This window comes from Cupressus sempervirens, chromosome 3 (assembly GCF_028749045.1).
Source record: "Cupressus sempervirens isolate cs-2001-9-10 chromosome 3, ASM2874904v1, whole genome shotgun sequence".
NCBI classification, from domain to species: domain Eukaryota; kingdom Viridiplantae; phylum Streptophyta; class Pinopsida; order Cupressales; family Cupressaceae; genus Cupressus; species Cupressus sempervirens.
This window is the reverse complement of record NC_143120.1, coordinates 680453863-680471307: the sequence shown is the minus strand read 5'-3', so window position 1 is coordinate 680471307 and position 17445 is coordinate 680453863. Positions and strand designations below refer to the sequence as shown.

The window sequence follows — 17445 nt, the reverse complement described above, 5'->3', positions numbered from 1 at the left end:
TTTAAATCATTAAATACAAAAAAAGTCATCGCATTTACAACAACTACAAAAGCCTCTATGACAACAAATCTTCTACCTGCTCAAATTTGACGGTCTGACCGTTCTGTCAAGTGAAATTTATTTACAGTTCCCATTGGTCTGGGAAAATAAACTCAGCCGCTAAATATAAAAAATATCCAGTGAAGCGTGTAGAATTCTCGGTTATCCCTTTTCACAAAGTTTCCAGCGATATTTGAATTGATATTTTCCGGTGAGAAGGCCCAATTGTTTCGACGGTCGTCCAGTTTATGCTCAATAATTGTCTGGCCATGAATACGAGAATGTGAAGGACAGGTTCTGATCATTAATCCCAGGTCAGGGATTTTATTGTCTTGTCTTGCTCAGGTAGCCGTATTAAGCTCTCAGGTACGTAGATCTCCATATAGCCGTATTAAGCTTTACCAATCCGATCGAAGTGTTGCCCTTTTTAAAAGTTCTTCGGGAAGGAAGATTATGGATGCGGCAGAAGATGTGATTGGCAAGCCCAAGCTCAGGAGAATCGCAGTGAAAAAAGACAAGAAAGAATGTGCAGATGCCGAAGAGGAGATCTCCGAATTCGAACCCGTAACCCCTGCTGGCCGCGTCTTCAGTCAATCCTCCTTAAACTGTTATATTATTGCCATATTTAAGATGAAAACGCAGATCGATGTAAAGGCTGTTAGAGCGGGTTTTGAATCCAGTATTTTAATGCATAAACGATTCTCCAGCGTAATGGTGAGCATGTCAGGGCAAAGCATGCTTTATTTATTTGATTTTCTGTTTCGGATATTATTTATTGGCTTTCTTCTCTTGTTTGTATTTGTATTTGTAGAAGAAAAACAAGAAGGGGACGCTGATTTGGGTACCAGCGGAAGTGAAGATAAATGATCATGTTCTCGTCCCCTGCATCGACCCTGAAGAGAACGGAAACCCTGATTTCTATGAAAATTATGCGGCCAGATTGGCCACAGCCCCTCCAATGGATTCCTCCAGGCCGCAGTGGCAATTTCATCTCATAAATGTGAAGAGTCAAGAGGCGGCCTCAGGTATAGTGATGAGAGTTCATCATTCTTTAGGGGATGGTGTGTCTCTCATGTCGCTCTTATTGGCCTGCACCAGACAGCACGCCGACCCCAATTTGTTACCCACAATCCCCCGCCAAACAAGGTCTAGTAGAATTTTTGGGGCTAATTTTAGGGGTTTGCCCTTTCCTTTGGGAGTTTTGTTGGGGATACTTCTTGTAATCTGGTACACACTTGTGGATATCTTTTATTTTGTGGCTACCATAATCTGGCTCAAGGATAGCCATTCGCCGATTAAGGGATATCCAGGCGTGGAATCGAGTCCCAAGAAGATTGTTCACCAGACTATCAGTCTGGAGGATGTCAAAATTGTCAAGGATGCTATTAAAGGGGTAAGATTTACAGATTTGCAGGACATAAATTGATTGTATTGTCATCTGTACGGTTTGTTAATGTGCGGTTGTGTTGGATAATCCAGACAGTGAACGATGTTATGCTGGGAATTACTTCAGCAGGGATCACAAGATACCTGGAACGCAGATATGGTAAACAAACCTTATCTTTTATGTATCTGTTTCCGCTGTGTAAATTATGAACAGTGTTTTCTGGGATTTCTTTGCCCCATTTTTTGGGTGTGATTGGGTATTGCGATGGAATATTGTTGTTTTCAAGGGGGAGGCAAAAGAATTGAAACTATTTAGGGAGTTCTTTTCATTGATAATTTTGTCTCATTGATGTGTTTGTTCTGGTATCTGATATGGGAACAAAACGTCTCTGTTGATATTTCTTTGGTTGTTTGTAACAGAAGTCTATGTTGATATTTCTTTGGTTGAGGCTTAGAATTGAAGGGTGGTATCTATTTTTAGGACTGATAGTGAGGGTATCTTTCATTACCCTAAAGTGATCTGAACAGGAGGTCTCATGTCATACCTCCAGGAAACATTCCATCACTAATAGATTGTGTTATCAAGAGACATTCTGTCATCAATTATCTTCGATCAATTGACTTACAATCCTTCTAAATTCTATAAATTGCTCCAAACTAAGCCAAACAATAAGTTCCATTTTTAGTTACAGAATGTGGACTTCATACAATGATTCGTGTAATTGACAAAAACTTCCAAATCTATACCCACCACTAATGGCTGTAGAGGTCAAACGTTTCTATGGTATTCCTGTTCAATCCCAGCTTTTCCTCCGCAGCATTTCCTGTTAGCTTCTAATCACCTTCTGGGAGTGGAAATTGTTTGAAACCATTTTGAAGAGGAAATTCGCACTGCTTTGATACTATCCACAACAGCTTTTTCACTACGGCTGTAAACCAAAAGCAAACAACTGCTTGTCACGAAGGCTTGAGCATCCCCAGCTCATACTTTTGACTGGTTTAAAAGTGGCATTTCATCTCAACCCTACAGCTCCCAACAGTTGTGGCTTGTCAATTCACCAACAGCCACGGTATATTCATCGACCATACCAAGATGAACTTACTTGTACTGCATCTGTTCTCATACATATATATATTTGTGATGTTTTGGATTTGCAGAAATTGGGTAATATAACACGAATTTGATCCTATTATATGTGCATTTTGCATTGCAAGAGGAGGAGCGTTCGGAAAATGCTAATGCAGACACAAAAAAGGAAGCAGAGGATAGAAAAAAAAATGGTGAGAGGGTGCAGCCCTCAAAGCTACGCGTTCGTTCAACAATTCTAGTGAACACAAGGCCTGCTCCGGGGCTCCATGTAACGTATTCTCCTGAATCAGATCCATTTTTCATATTCTTTTGTGTGAAATAACTTTCCTAAGCCGTTTTGTTTTCTAATATCAGGAGCTAGCAGAGATGATGGAGTCCGGGAATGAAGCAAGGTGGGGGAACAATTTAGGGTATGTGATTCTTTCTCTACCCACTGAGAAGCACAAGAATCCTCTGGATTATGCCCGTGCAGCCACGGCCATTTTTAGAAGGAAAAAACTCTCATTGGAGGCGCCCTTTACTTATGCAAGCGGTACCCTGTTGATCAATTTGGCAGGCGTCAAGGTATGGAAGTCTCATACTCTGAACTCTGAATCTGCAGAGGGTAAGGATTGGTAGGGAAGTACTCTTCGTTAACTTTGTGCTGTTTTAGTAATCATTAATTCCTGGCATGTGGCAGGCTGCTACGATGCTGACATACAATATGATCGCCAACACAAGTTTTTCTTTCTCCAACATGGTGGGACCCTTACAAGAAGTAGAATTCTTCGGCCATCCAATCATGGATATCATTCCGACCGTTTCTGGCCACCCTCACGTGAGCATACACTTGTATTTCGCACCAGACAGCCTTCTCGCCAGTTGTTTTTCCAATTTCTTACACAAATCACTGGTTTTGATATGCAGGCTTTGACAATTCATTTCCAAAGTTACATGGGAAAAGTAACTTTAGTGGTGAGTGCAGCGGCAGATGTGATTGCACACCCCAAACAACTTTGTTTGGATTGCGTAGATGCTTTCCATTCTATGAGGCAAGCTGTCCCGTAAATAGTAAGTACGTGCTTCACTTGATCATGTTTTAATGGGTAAAATTAAATTATTACTAATTATGATAAAAAAAGCATTATCATTGATAATGATTATTTATAATTAAATAAAATGTATATTTTTATTCTGGAAAACAATAACGAGATATATCATTAGGCCAGTAAAATATGGCTTAATGGCTTAGTACACATATACCCTCTCACTTTTGGGGTTGTTTCGGATATTTGTACCAAAAATATGCTCTCGCTTCATATTTCATGTGGTCCTTAAATCTTGTTTTTACGTAAAGTCTTAAAAGAAATTGGTTAAAATATAAATCTTACCAAAGGGGACACTTAAATTGTTTTTGAAACTTAAGTGTTCCTCTTGGTAAGATTTACATTTTAGTTTATGTTTTTTAGCAAATACAAAAGAAATTGAGGGTTATTTGAAATCTTTATACAACATTTTGAGAAAAGTAAAGCTAGGGCCCGTCTCCCCTATTTATTAGTTCCTGCCGTAGTTAGAAAACTATAACATTCAATGCACTTTGACTTTTTAATTTCTTTGTTCAATTAGAACACTTTATTATTCAATTACTTTTTGAGCTATAAAGTTCTCATGTTTATTGTATTTAAAAAAATTCAACAAAATATAGCTATTGACAATTTGAGTGGTTGTTTTGTGCTACAATAGGAAGTGCAACTTTTTCCTTTATTTGTTTGTCTCATCAAAACAATTTATTATTCAATTACGTTTTGCAACAATAAAGTTTTCATTTATATTTGAAATAATTCATAAAAAATATATTTATTAGTTCCTGCCATGGCAGGAAACTTATGCATTCATTAAAAGAGAATGATCTTATTAGTTTGTCCAACCAGGAGCCTTTATTTATTTTTATCTATTTTTCACTATAGAAATATCTTTTTCTTAACATTTTTGCAAACTTAGTCAAGCTTATTTTCATGCAATTTGATTGGTCTATGTGTGCTAGAGTCATGAGTTTGAAAAAAAAAAATTTCATTATTGTTTTGTGCACACAAAATAATTTTTTATTTTTCCAAACTTTAGATATCAATACTAGTATTGTCAAATATTTATAGATTGTGGTTACAGTTGTATTTAATTTCTAAAAAATTAATAGAAACAAACAAAACAAGACAACATGATAAGGATTTATAGAGATGACATTTCTTGTTATTTATTATTGTTGTGGTTATAGTTGTATTCCATTTTTAAGAAATCAACACAAACAAACAAAACAATATGACATGATAAGCAATTAGAGAGATGACATATCTTGTCGTTTATGATTGTAGTGTTGCATAAATTTCTTTGGAAAAGATGTTTCTTTATAGTTGTGGCTTATAAATTATTTGTAGGTCAACATTTGTCCCGTGAGCATTGATTATGGATGTCAGGGAATATATTTCTTTATAGTTGCGGCTTATACATAAGTTTCCTTGGAAAAGATGTTTCTTTATAGTTGTGGCTTATAAATTATTTTTAGGTCAACATTTGTCCTGTGAGCATTGATTATGGATGTTAGGGAATATATTTCTTTATAGTTGTGACTTATAAATGATTTTTAAGTCAACATTTGTCATGTGTGAGCATTGATTATGGAATCTTCTAGAATTGTTATTTGCTTATTTATAGCATTGGTTGATTACTTTTAATTCATATTTCTAAAGGCTTGGCTTTCGTCTCTTTCTACTAGAGTACAAGGTATGTCAGAGATTTCTCTATTCTTTTTATTTGAGATTATATTGTGTTCTAGTTGTATTGTTTTATGTGATGATCATGTTTACATGGAATCTTGTCCAAATCTATTGTTTAGAACATATTGTGTTGTAGTTGTATTGTTGTTTTTGATCATCATATTTATATGAAATCTATCTATGGAAGCTTGTCCTAGTCTATTGTTTAGAATCGGTTTTTTGTAAAAGAATTGAGTTTTTTGTTTGAAAATTTGAGATCCATTGGTCAAAATTTGAAATCGATGATCTATTGTGTAGAATCAAATTTGTTGTAAAAAATTGAGTTTTTTTTGCAAAGATCTATGCAGATATGTTAGATCACAATACTTTTGTGCATGAAATGTTATTAGATTTTTTATGTTTGATGGTGTTTTTGTAACTTTCTTGTGTTGGTAGAAAAAGCATTGAAGCTTTTGAAATATATGAGCTTGTCTACTATAGAATGAACCTTGGTAATCTTTAGATGCATATTCCCAATAATTTCTATAATTTAATCTACAAAATGGTTCAGGAGTTTACCAAAACACAATCCCAAAACATGGATCTTGTCAAGTTGTTGGGGACAGTCCCCTGAGAAAGGGTGTAAAGCCAAACTCAATGAACTAATATAGCATCACTAGTAGTTTATTGTGATTCCAACTTTCATCCCAGCTTTCACCTACAACCTACTTACAGATAAATTAGATGCTGGCAAGAAAGGATCCCAACTGAATCCTCCATTTTCAATTTCAATTATTGTTCCACTTGTTCAACTGCTTGATATGTTTGCACAATTAAAACAATTGTGTATCAATGTGCTCTGCACATTGATAGGGAGCCACGGTCCTGGCCCTCTGTAATAGGGAGCGAATAAAATATATCATCGACTTTAGAGCAAAAGGAAACCAAATTTGGTAAGTAGATGCAAGTAATTAAATGTTCGACAAGTATACTAGATAAGCTAGGTCAAAAGTTTAATGATATGATCCTTCGAATGTTCATAGAGTAGATCATTTTGTAGAGGATAGAGAAGTGATACATGCATGTCTATAGAGTTTTGTACTCAAATAAATATGAAATACATGATTTTTCATATAAAATACGTAAATAAATGAAAAATGAGGAATAAAATTGAAATTAGAAATGAATTTTAGAACCTTTAAACATAAAATGGTTTAATATGACATAATGTTCTATTTGTTTAAAAAAGAATTTTGATTATGTATTTTGAAGTATGAATTTTCATTTTGATTCAAATAAGAGATTTTCAAGTAAAAGGTGATAATAATATATTATATTATGTAATATATTATTACTTTTATTTTGATTCAAATAAGAGATTTTCAAATAAAAGGTGATAATAATATATCATATTATTTAATATAGTATTACTTTCGATTACTCATTAAGATTTTCCAATGTTTTATTAGATTCATATATTTAATCTATTATTGTTGATGACATCACAATTATAGGAAAAGAAACAAGCTATGACTTGCCAATAGTAACATTCTACATTCCACTACTTAATGTTTGTTTCATTAAAATATGTTGACTTGAGAATAGACAAATGCTACATTCCACTACTAGTATAACAAATAAATGAGAACCAATGGTTGTGAATACATCATGACTAGAAGAGTAGTGCGATTACTCATTAAGATTTTTCAATGTTTTATTAGATTCATATATTTAATCTATTACTGTTGATGACATCACAATTATAGCAAAAGAACCAAGCTATGACTTGCCAATAGTAACATTCTACATTCCACTACTTAATGTTTGTTCCATTAAAATATGTTGACTTGAGAATAGATAGATTCTACATTCCACTACTAGTATAACAAACAAATGAGAACCAATGGTTGTGAATACATCATGACTAGAAGAGTAGTGCAGCTTAAGTGTGCCCTATAATGAAGATCGCTTTTAAAAGAGGACTTTATGCAATTGAAAATCGAATACATTGCTTATTGACTCATTCCCAACAAGTTCTCCCTTCTTCATTTTCCTCTCCAATATCCAATAGTAAGATTCTACATTCCACTACTTAATGTTAGTTCCATTAAAATATGTTGACTTGAGAATAGACAGATTCTACATTCCACTACTAGTATAGCAAACAAATGAGAACCAATGGTTGTGGATACATCATGACTAGAAGAGTAGTGCTCCATAAGTGTGACCTATAATGAAGATCACTTTTAAAAGATGGCTTTACAATGGTTCTAAATACATCATGACTAGAAGAGTAATGCGCCTTAAGTGTGACCTATAATGAAGATCACCTTTAAAAGAGGGCTTTATGCAATTGAAAACCTTATACATTGCTTATTGAGTCCTTGCCAACAAGTTCTCCCTTCTTTATTTGCCTCTCTAATATTTCTTGTAAGTCCATAACTTTTTTTGCTTTCAAAATAAATTTAGTTATTGCTTTTGTTTCTTTGATAGTTGGGAAAAGCTTGAAGTACAAATTGAGTGGAGGTTCTTTGTTTTGAGGTTAGAAATTTTTAGGTGTATAAGACTTTGGGGAGTTTTTTTAGCAAAGGGTTTATATTTTCAAATATACTTGTGGTGAGTAATTTTATGGGTATCAGTAATCTTTACATAATGTTAGGTGTATTATGCTTCCGTTTAGTTAGTGTTTGGCATATGCTTTACACTTGGATGTCTTTTTAACATGTAATTTATATTCAACACTTATCTAAAATGCAATGATTAAATACGGGTTATATATATCATTAGGTTTGGCTTTAAAGACTCAATCTATGAAACATGTGACAGGTCAAAGTGCATAAAATTAATTTAGATCCTCCTTGTCCAAAAAAAAAAAAAATGAACAGCCTCTTGCCTTCTTTTATATAGCTTCCCATGCTACCAATATCTCATAACCAGTTTCAGGGGCAGTCTAATGAACTCACTCAAGCCTTTGACCCCCTTACTGTCAATCCACCCATAGCACATTCCAGTGGTTTGACAAGGCCTTGGGAAAGTACCAAACAACTTGTGAAAGATATAACACTGTTTCTTAAACATTTATCTCATAGAACCCCATAATATTACTTTACGGGATTTGATCTGGAAAATAAGCCTAGGGTCTCCTCTAACTAGAGTTAGCATGCCATTCCCTTCAGTAAATCTACAATCTTAATTTAATCATGCACTAAATAAATGTACATTCTATACTAGTTCAACTATAAGAACCAATAAAAATGAGCATAAAAAGAATCAGTGCCTAATTAGTAGTTTTTCTACACTAAACTCCAACATCCACATAAATCATACTGACTCCATCAGTTGACCAATTAGTGTCATAATAATTAGATTTAAAGTTAGCCATAATATGACATCTACCAATTAAGATATAATATCCCAAATACCGAGAGATGGGAGATCCATCATATTGCAATTGCACAATTCAGAAAATTCTAGAAATATTGGTCGCCTTAACACAATTCCCTCATATTGGATTTTGCACTGATGCCCTCTCATCTATCCTTTTGATTGATTTGCCCAAGTTGTTCTTAGTTTCTCCAAACTAAGTGGTTCTACCAAAAAATGGGTCCAAACAACAACGGTTAATTGATGCTCATTTTTCTACTACTAAAACATTCTTTGTTGTAGCAAATTCTGAAATATGGGAAAAAATCTACTATGTTTGTTTCAAACATATTATTCAATGTTTTTGTGAGGATTAGATCACTAATCATTATTTTCATCGTTGTGCTCATGGTTCTTGTTTCTGAACTTCCATTAATGTCCATAAGTCATATAGAGTAGTATAATTCTCAATGCCCACCTTTATCATTATCGTCAACCTTATGTTCTTGGATAAGTATAAACAGTTCCAGAGCTTCAATAATATATTTTGTAAATAATATATCCTTGATATAAACACTCTTCCTTATAAGATGTGTTGATATTAGTCATTGGATATTGCATCTTATCACTCTCCTTAATATTATGGTATGCCTTGGAGATAATAGTACTCAGACCAATGAAATATCTTGATATTAATTGCTGATTGGAAATTTGTTGTTGACTGAGTATGAAGTGTTGTCTGAACCGGTTTTGAATGTTGATTCTCTTTTCAAGTCTAATTCCATGTTTTGTTTCTGATTCAACTTCATGATTATATGTACCTAGCTCGATGATCGGAGAAATTGAATGGAATGTATTTGTAACGTCCCCACTTTCGCATTGAGTATTTAATGCTAAACCTATTACGATTGTCAGTAGATTATAATGATAAATATAAATGTGTATGAATAATAAATCAACCAATTGTCTGAACATGTAATAATTTTGATCAGTTATGAATGTAATCACTAACCAATGACCGAATTCTAAATGAATTTCTTTGATTTTTCTATGAATACCTTCATTGGAGGATGATAATGTATGACAAGTCAAATAACATCCGTTCACAGAGGAATAATAGATGATGATCATAGCAATGCTAAGCTATGTCGAAGACAATATTTTAATGTATGGCATTAACTTTTACTAATGCGATGTGACTTTGAATATGAGATTAACTAGCAACTTTCTGAATAATACAGCTAACTTTCTTAATGTGCAGCAATGACAATCAATGACTTATATTAGGAAGACTTAAACCAGAAAATATAAATATTTGTGTTAGATAAGAACATCTACCATATTAGTCTTTGATATGTCAAAGACCTAAGAATAGCTTTGGCAATAGAATTAAAACTCACAGCTACAATATAAAACTTACCATACTTTTATTTCTTGAATTTGATTTTCCAATTAATGCTCTTCGTCATAGGTTGCAATTTAATGGCTATTCATTCTCAGTTGTCTCCATGTGAGACTGGTCAATGTGATGCAGTCCTACTAGGCTCCAGAATTTCCTTCCTTGTGTTTTTGGTTGGTTGGTGCGTTGTCTATTTAATGAATGCTTGAAATAGAGATTATTTGCAACGGATTGTGTAGCTGGAATTTCTTTAGATGGTGATTGGCATTGGAGCGAATACTTTCAAGTTATATTTTAATCACAATGTTTGTGTTTGTTGATAATACATCGAGTGCTCTTTTGAGTTTTCAAGTCAAATATTATAGGCAAGAATATGTTTTTATTTGCATAATATGAGTTTTATCAAATGATTGTAATTTGCTTAAAAACAGAGATGTTATCTATTGAATCTTGTTGAATCTATTTTAAAAAAATGCCGATTAAGGATTAAACCTGGTAAATCTTTGAGGAACATTGAGTGGTTTCTACACGAAATGTAAAGAATCGTTTAGAATAGAACTTAGTTTAGCTTTTAATACATGACAATTACCGAAATGTTCTATTTAAATTGAGGGTAGAACCACAAACAATTCACGATCAGAATGGAAAAAATGGATTGCAGGAAAGTGTAGATTTAGTAGATCTAAGCAAATTCCTCGGTAGATCAATATTTTTTAATTAAAATATACTATTTCTATTAAGAGTTGCATTGTTTTATATATAGATTTCGTAAATATTATATAAAAAATTTAAAATAATTAATTCTGAAATTTAACTTATGTATTAAAATTTTAAAAATCATAAATTTCTTGATTAAAAATCTATTAATTTAAATATTGTGATTTTACAATGCATTACATTAAGTTCAATATTGTTTTTAAAAAAAAATTAAAAATTAAATTCCAAATGTAACTTTTATATTCTACATTTAATAATTTATAATAAGATTTATGACAAAATTACTTTTAGTTTTATTGACTATTTTCATATTATATATTTATATCATGTTTAAATTATTAATCAATAACATATATGATATAAATTGATTTAATATTGTACAATAATTCATATGTTAACTTGGTATTCTCTTCAATTACTCATTTATCAATTAAATATATTCATGTAGCAATAAAGATATACTATTCATTTTAGCTAATAATGATGTAAAAGGCCTCACAAGAGAGCTTGAAATAGCACTCATAGAAGAGTGGCAATTTGTAGTAGTGAAACTTATATATTATTATTATTAGGTATTTGTGTTATTTTATTTTAACTGCACTATGTATAATATATTATTATTATTATATATATAACTACATTTCATTATGATACCTATTTAAGATGTTTTAATAATAATGATTCACTAAAAACAAAGAAAATTAAATAAGTTTTCAAGTATTGTTTTTGGATTTTTATATCAAATTTTTTGAAATGTTATAATTCATTTCTATGTTTCTATGTTAATTGATTGCTATAATAAATAAAACATAAAAAAATAACAGAAAAATAAATAGTATTATTGTGCATCTTGTTGATTTTTCTTTTAAATCAAAAAAACTTGTGCTATAGACAATACTTGCAACATGTTTTTCAAAATCTTGAGCGATTACTTTCTCTACTAGGAGAATTATACTAGTGACTAATATAACTAGCTTTAGAAATTCAAAGCACTGTAGAATCTAACAATTGAAAAGTTGATAACAGACCTTACAACTTGAAAATGGATAAGCCAGTATGTATTCCAAGGCCGCAGTGGGACTGTCCTATTATAGGACCAATTGAATAAACCACAATGTGACATGTCTTCATATTTGATTGTTCATGTGTCGAGCAATCTCTAAGGACACTGATAGGCAAGGACTTTCTGAAAAATGCTTCAAGAAAAATTTTCTATGCTAATATTGTTTCACGATTCTTGTCAAATTGTATAGACTTCGTACAAGAAGCAACAATCATTGACAAAGTAGCAAATGCTTATGTACGAGAGTACTTTGTACCACCAACAAGATACCATGAAGCAATTTGTGCATATCGAGGAACTCCACATGCATCTATCGCTGGCAGCCTCTTTTCTCATAAAGCAGTTGAAGAGTGTGAGGTTGCATCATGCATTTATAGTGTTGTGCATTTAGCTATTACTAATGAATGTGACCTTGTTCTAGTTCATGCATTAAATGCACATGCTACTCATTTGGGTGAACGTCTTGTGACAAGAGTGATAAATTTGTACAATGCATTCATGTCTTTGTACACAAATCTACCCAAGGAAACTAGTGTTCCATGTGAACAGAAGCATCCAAGTGAAAAACAACTCCCAACTGAAGTAAATCTCACTGCTCCAACTATAGATTTGACCGCTCCAACTCCTTCAACTGCAAGCTCTTCATGAACTGTTTGATTGTCTAGTAGTGCTATAAATTGACTTTTTCTCATAAATTGGAAGTACTAATGTCAAAGTTCAATTACCACATCGTCCTTGTCCTATGGTTACATGTATGTATGAAGTGTGAAAAATAACACATAGACTATTGTGCTTTGTGTATTGTTACATGTATCTACAAAGTATGGAGAATACTATAGAGACTAGGTGCTCTACCTAGGTACTTTATGCTATGAATGAACAAGTATGTACAAGTAATGTGAATATTGTATCGATATATGAATAAAAAGATTATTAAAGTAATGTATCTTCGAGCTTTGTTATGAATATAATTGGTTGTAAACTTATGATACTATTATTACTATAGCGAAGTTTAGAACTTGAATACTAATTATACTATTAAGATGCAATGAATAATGGAATTTATTGATGCAAAATTAAACATTGTAATTGATAGTCATCAGTTGCACATTTATTGAAAAGTATACTATTAACATGCAATGAATAGTGGAAACCATTGATGGAAAATGAAACATTGTAATTGATAGTCATCTATTGCACATGTATTCAATAGTATGTATGGAATAATTTATATTAATGATATTTGTATGATTATTTCCATAAAAAGTATATCCATGAAAGAATGACACTAAGTGCAACATATATCTTAGAACTAATTGATGCTCGATAAATTCTAAGAAATGTTCCTCATTGAAAACAGGTTTTTCATCTCCATATTACACAAGAATGGATTTTCTTGATGCATTTGTTTCATTGGAACATGATATAGATCACCTCTCTGAAAGTCCAGTATCTAGTATTCTTGAAAAAATTCTAGAACTTCCAGAGGAATGCCAAAGGAAAATATTGGAAAGATATTTTTATGATAAGCATGTTGTCATGTTTAGATATGATGGATGGGGAGACATTCAGCCAATACCACACACTAATCAAATTCGTGTTCTATCCCCATTCATGACTAATGGTGAATTGATTTACTTAAAACATTTGGTGCAGAAATATAGGGAAGTTCATATCATAGTTCATTGTGAAGATATCATAAGACATTTCCCTCCTCAAAATCACACTGCACAAGAATTATCAACCATTTTCAATCCAGCATGCAAGACACTATTCTGCGAACTATCACCATTTAGCACAGTTGCTGAAGATGAAACACTTTTGTCCATAATAAACCTTGTGGTAACATATCCAATGTTTTCACTTGAATGGATTATAAGACATGACAACACGGAAATTATTGGGCAATGGTATGATAATGATACAAGAGCGTTAGCAGCTAAGACCATAAAGCATCATTACTCATGTCATTTTTTTTTTGTATTTGAGAATAGTTTTGAGCCACTTGGCATTCATCTTGTAGCAAATATTGGGAGATGGCACTTTCTTTATTGATGAACTAATGATTACAAGATGACAATTACCACAAGAATATAGTGATGATGTATAAGTTTATGCTTACTATGAATGAAAGTTCACAACTTGCATGTAAAAGCTATAATATTTTTTTACTATGATATAGTATAATATGTATCTGGTCATTTCAATGTCATTTGCTTCTTAGTGAAGTATCCATTGAGGCTTCAAAAAATATATTACAATATGTATCTAGTAACTTCCATCTCACTTTATAATATATTAGAAGTTGTTTTGAACTTTGATTGTTGCAAACATGTAGATAGCTTTATTTAGCTAATTATTTTTTTTCAAAGTTGACTATGAACTAGTAAAAGTTTGATCTACTATGTTTAATTTGTGCACAATGATTATGCCACACAATACATTATTTTTCACATATGTAGAATAAGAACTAGTGACCTAATTAATTACATCTAATGTTGTGAAGGTTTGATTATGCTTTTCTTAATACGAAATTTTGATTGCAAAGCAAGAAAGTCAACAAGGACCAAATACACAAGCTTGGCAGTTGAGTGAAGAAAAAAATAGTAAGTAAAGTTATACATTTGATTAGAATCTAGAAATTTCAAAGTTACAAGTTTCCAAAATTTTCTTGTTTCTTTGTGTATTATTCCCTTAAGATCCATGTTAGCATTTCATAAGATCTCTATTGGCATAAGTTTCTATCTTCAAAGTAATGATTGCCAACAAAAGAAGTCAAAGAAATAGTGTGCTTGCATAGATCTCAAAGATGCAAAATTACTAATTGTATTGTCTTCTTGACTACAAACTCTATAATCAGAACCTCATAGAATAGATTAAAATGCATATATACATTTGTAAGTCGAGACCACCCACAGTCAAACAATTTGTTTTCCACTTTTTGAACAATGTCTCTGGATTGCTAACCCCCTTGCAGTGAATGGAGCATATCCACAGAACATGATGACTAAGTTGGCTGAGAACAAAATTGAGCATGTGCCTACCTATGAAGAACTTGTAATAAAAGCATGGATGACACTAATCTTGATAACATTAGTAGGTTTTACACTATTCTTCAGAGTGGACAATACTCCATGGTTTGTAACATTAATTTTACTATGTACGGTAGCCATATTGTATGCATTTGGTACGTAACCAAGCAACATACAATAACAGTAATGTCACTAGTCATGACAGTAGTAATGACAATTAGTATTTATCGGCTGGTAGTGTTATAATTGATCATAGTATGGAAATAATGTTTATAATGGAGATAAGCTACAAGTAACTACTGACAAAAGATGATTATGAACAATATGACAACAGTCATTTTTGACCTACTATTTTCTGGAATTGCATATCGTTTTCATTTCTTTATAATTGAAATTGTTGTTTGAGAGGATTGGTCATTTGTAGTGTAATGTAAACATGTGTGTATTGAGACATGTCTTAACAAAAGTTTAATTGTGCCATAGAAACACAAAAGAAGAAATGGAGAAGACATACAGGGGTGTTCACAAGAAAGCATCTGGTCGATTTTCAGCAGAGATAACATTGCCCAATCTACGAAGACAAAAATGGCTAGGAACATTTGACACAGTAGAACAAGTAGCCTTTGCCTATGATATGGCCAGCAAGAGGTAGTAATGCATACACCAACTTTTTCCATGTCAACTATGCACCTCATAATCAATCTTCCAATGTGCAGAGCACTCATATCTCAAATTTAATGAGATCAAACAGGAAGAAAACTAAATACATGAAATTTTCTAAATTGCAAGAACGTTCTAAAAAAGTTGAAGAAAAAAAAGGACATATGTCATTTTTCAATGGATCTAAAATCTGTCCAAAAGAAAAGTCATATCGATATGTATGGAAATGGTTGTTATGTTGCACAAGTGTGGAATCCTATACAACAAAAGAAAAAATGGCTAGGAACATTTGATACCAAAGAGGAAGCTCCTATCGCATATGATTTGGCTGCAATATACTTCAAAGGATACAAAGCCATTACAAATATTGTGCATCCAGATACAAAGATACATGAAACAAAAAGTATCTCTCACTTAGAGAAAGATCAACTTCGATTGACCCTTCAAGGTGAACGATGTCCAATAGAAATAGGTAAAAATGGTCCAATGTCAATGGTCTATACAAATGATCATTTTGGTCAAACAATACCCATCACTAAGAACCAACACTATCTAACCATGATGCACATGAAACCTAACATTCTTGAAAGTTTTCATGGAAATCTAGTACAAGATCTTCCATCGAAAGAACATATCAATTCCATATATGCTACTAGCATAGATAGCACGTATTCTTTAGAAAGTGACACAAAAATTCACTATCCATTATTTGAATCAACCTATCCTACTGCAATTCGACTACCCAATTTTGAAACAAGTTATCAGAATATACATCTCTCAAATTTGATAAACTCATGCCCATTGCAACAACTGGAACAAGTTGTTTCCCCCATGCACCTGTCTCATGAAAAATGGAATTTTGCAATTCTCAACATGGATCCAATTATAGAAAAATATGATAGTAATGTTCCCGGTGAAAATGTTCCTTCATTTCTAAACAATCTTGTTGTCAATCCTAACAATATAGACATGTGTGGTGTTAACCATAACACATTTGACTTCTCTAGTTTCCATGTGACATCAGAGAATAATGTCATTGAGCTTCACCATTGAATTTATGATTCAAATGGTACAGACATAGAGCAATCTCAACATTATTTCTATTGCTTGATGACATAGTCAACATATCATATTTGATGTGGAGATGTGAAGAGAAGGTGGAAAAAGAAAAAAGATAATATGGATGCATGATTGAAGAAAAGCATAGTAGCAATTTGTGTATTCACTACTTGTGTTTTGTATTAGCATTTTTCTTTACTTCATCAATGACTATTTAATATTGAGGTGGCAATGTGAAGAGGAAACATGAAAAAAAACATAAAGATAACATGGAGACATGACCAAAAAACAAGAGGAGTATCAATGTTTGTATTTGCTACTTGTGTTTTCTATTAGCATTATATTTTTTGAATATTTCATCAAGGAATTTTAATGATGCAATATGTTATGTGTGTTTTAGTCTAGTATCATAATATATCTTTTTCTAATATGCTATAGTAGAAGAGATAAAAAGTATAAGATTGTGTATTGCCTAGTCTTCAGGTTACATTTATCATTGTGAAATAGTGCATGAAATTATTCCTCTATAAAAATATTAGCATGTTGTTTTTTGAATATTTCATCAAGGAATTCTAATGATGCAACATGTTATGTGTTTTCTGTTCTAGTATCATAATATATCTTTTTTTACTATGCAATAGTAGAAAGAAGTACAAGTTTTTGTATGGCCTACATGTCTTCAAGTTACATTTATCATTGTGAGATAGTGTATGAAATTATTCCTCTATAAAAATATCAATGTGGAAGTACACTTTCTTGTCATGACAACCATAGTGCAAATCTAAATCATTCTATGAAAGTTGAATTGTTCCATACTAGATACCTCTGAAAAAATGGGACTACATATTGCAATGTATAGTATAGTTTCTTATGGCAAGTGTAATTTTAAAGAATAGAAAAATCAAAGT

The 17445-nt window shown here is 32.2% G+C and overlaps 1 protein-coding gene across 7 annotated transcripts; it reads left to right on the top strand.

The window, feature by feature from the left end:
* The first annotated feature begins 46 nt into the window (after positions 1-46).
* Positions 47-15050, top strand: LOC149568553 (wax ester synthase/diacylglycerol acyltransferase 11-like). 7 transcript variants are annotated; one of them, XR_016362578.1, is made up of 9 exons: positions 139-753; positions 851-1432; positions 1519-1585; positions 2641-2783; positions 2870-3079; positions 3195-3332; positions 3422-3569; positions 14335-14392; positions 14764-15050. XR_016362578.1 is itself a non-coding variant. In XM_089821451.1 (8 exons), the coding sequence occupies exons 1-7, from the start codon at positions 493-495 to the stop codon at positions 3560-3562; spliced, it is 1542 nt and encodes a 513-aa protein (XP_089677577.1). In that variant the 5' UTR covers positions 140-492; the 3' UTR covers positions 3563-3565; positions 11750-12728. The 7 variants fall into 7 exon arrangements, 3 of the variants coding, with proteins under 3 accessions (XP_089677575.1, XP_089677577.1, XP_089677578.1); XR_016362577.1 differs by having other exon boundaries at positions 14293-14392; XR_016362579.1 differs by having other exon boundaries at positions 140-753; positions 3422-3565.
* Positions 15051-17445: the final 2395 nt, after the last annotated feature.

Excerpts from the sequence above, each read along its gene's own strand:
- LOC149568553 (XM_089821451.1), top strand. The coding sequence starts at position 493 with ATGGATGCGGCAGAAGATGTGATTGGCAAGCCCAAGCTCAGGAGAATC. Across the intron at positions 754-850 it reads AACGATTCTCCAGCGTAATG|AAGAAAAACAAGAAGGGGAC; the intron begins GTGAGCATGTCA and ends TTGTATTTGTAG. Across the intron at positions 3,333-3,421 it reads CCGTTTCTGGCCACCCTCAC|GCTTTGACAATTCATTTCCA; the intron begins GTGAGCATACAC and ends TTTGATATGCAG.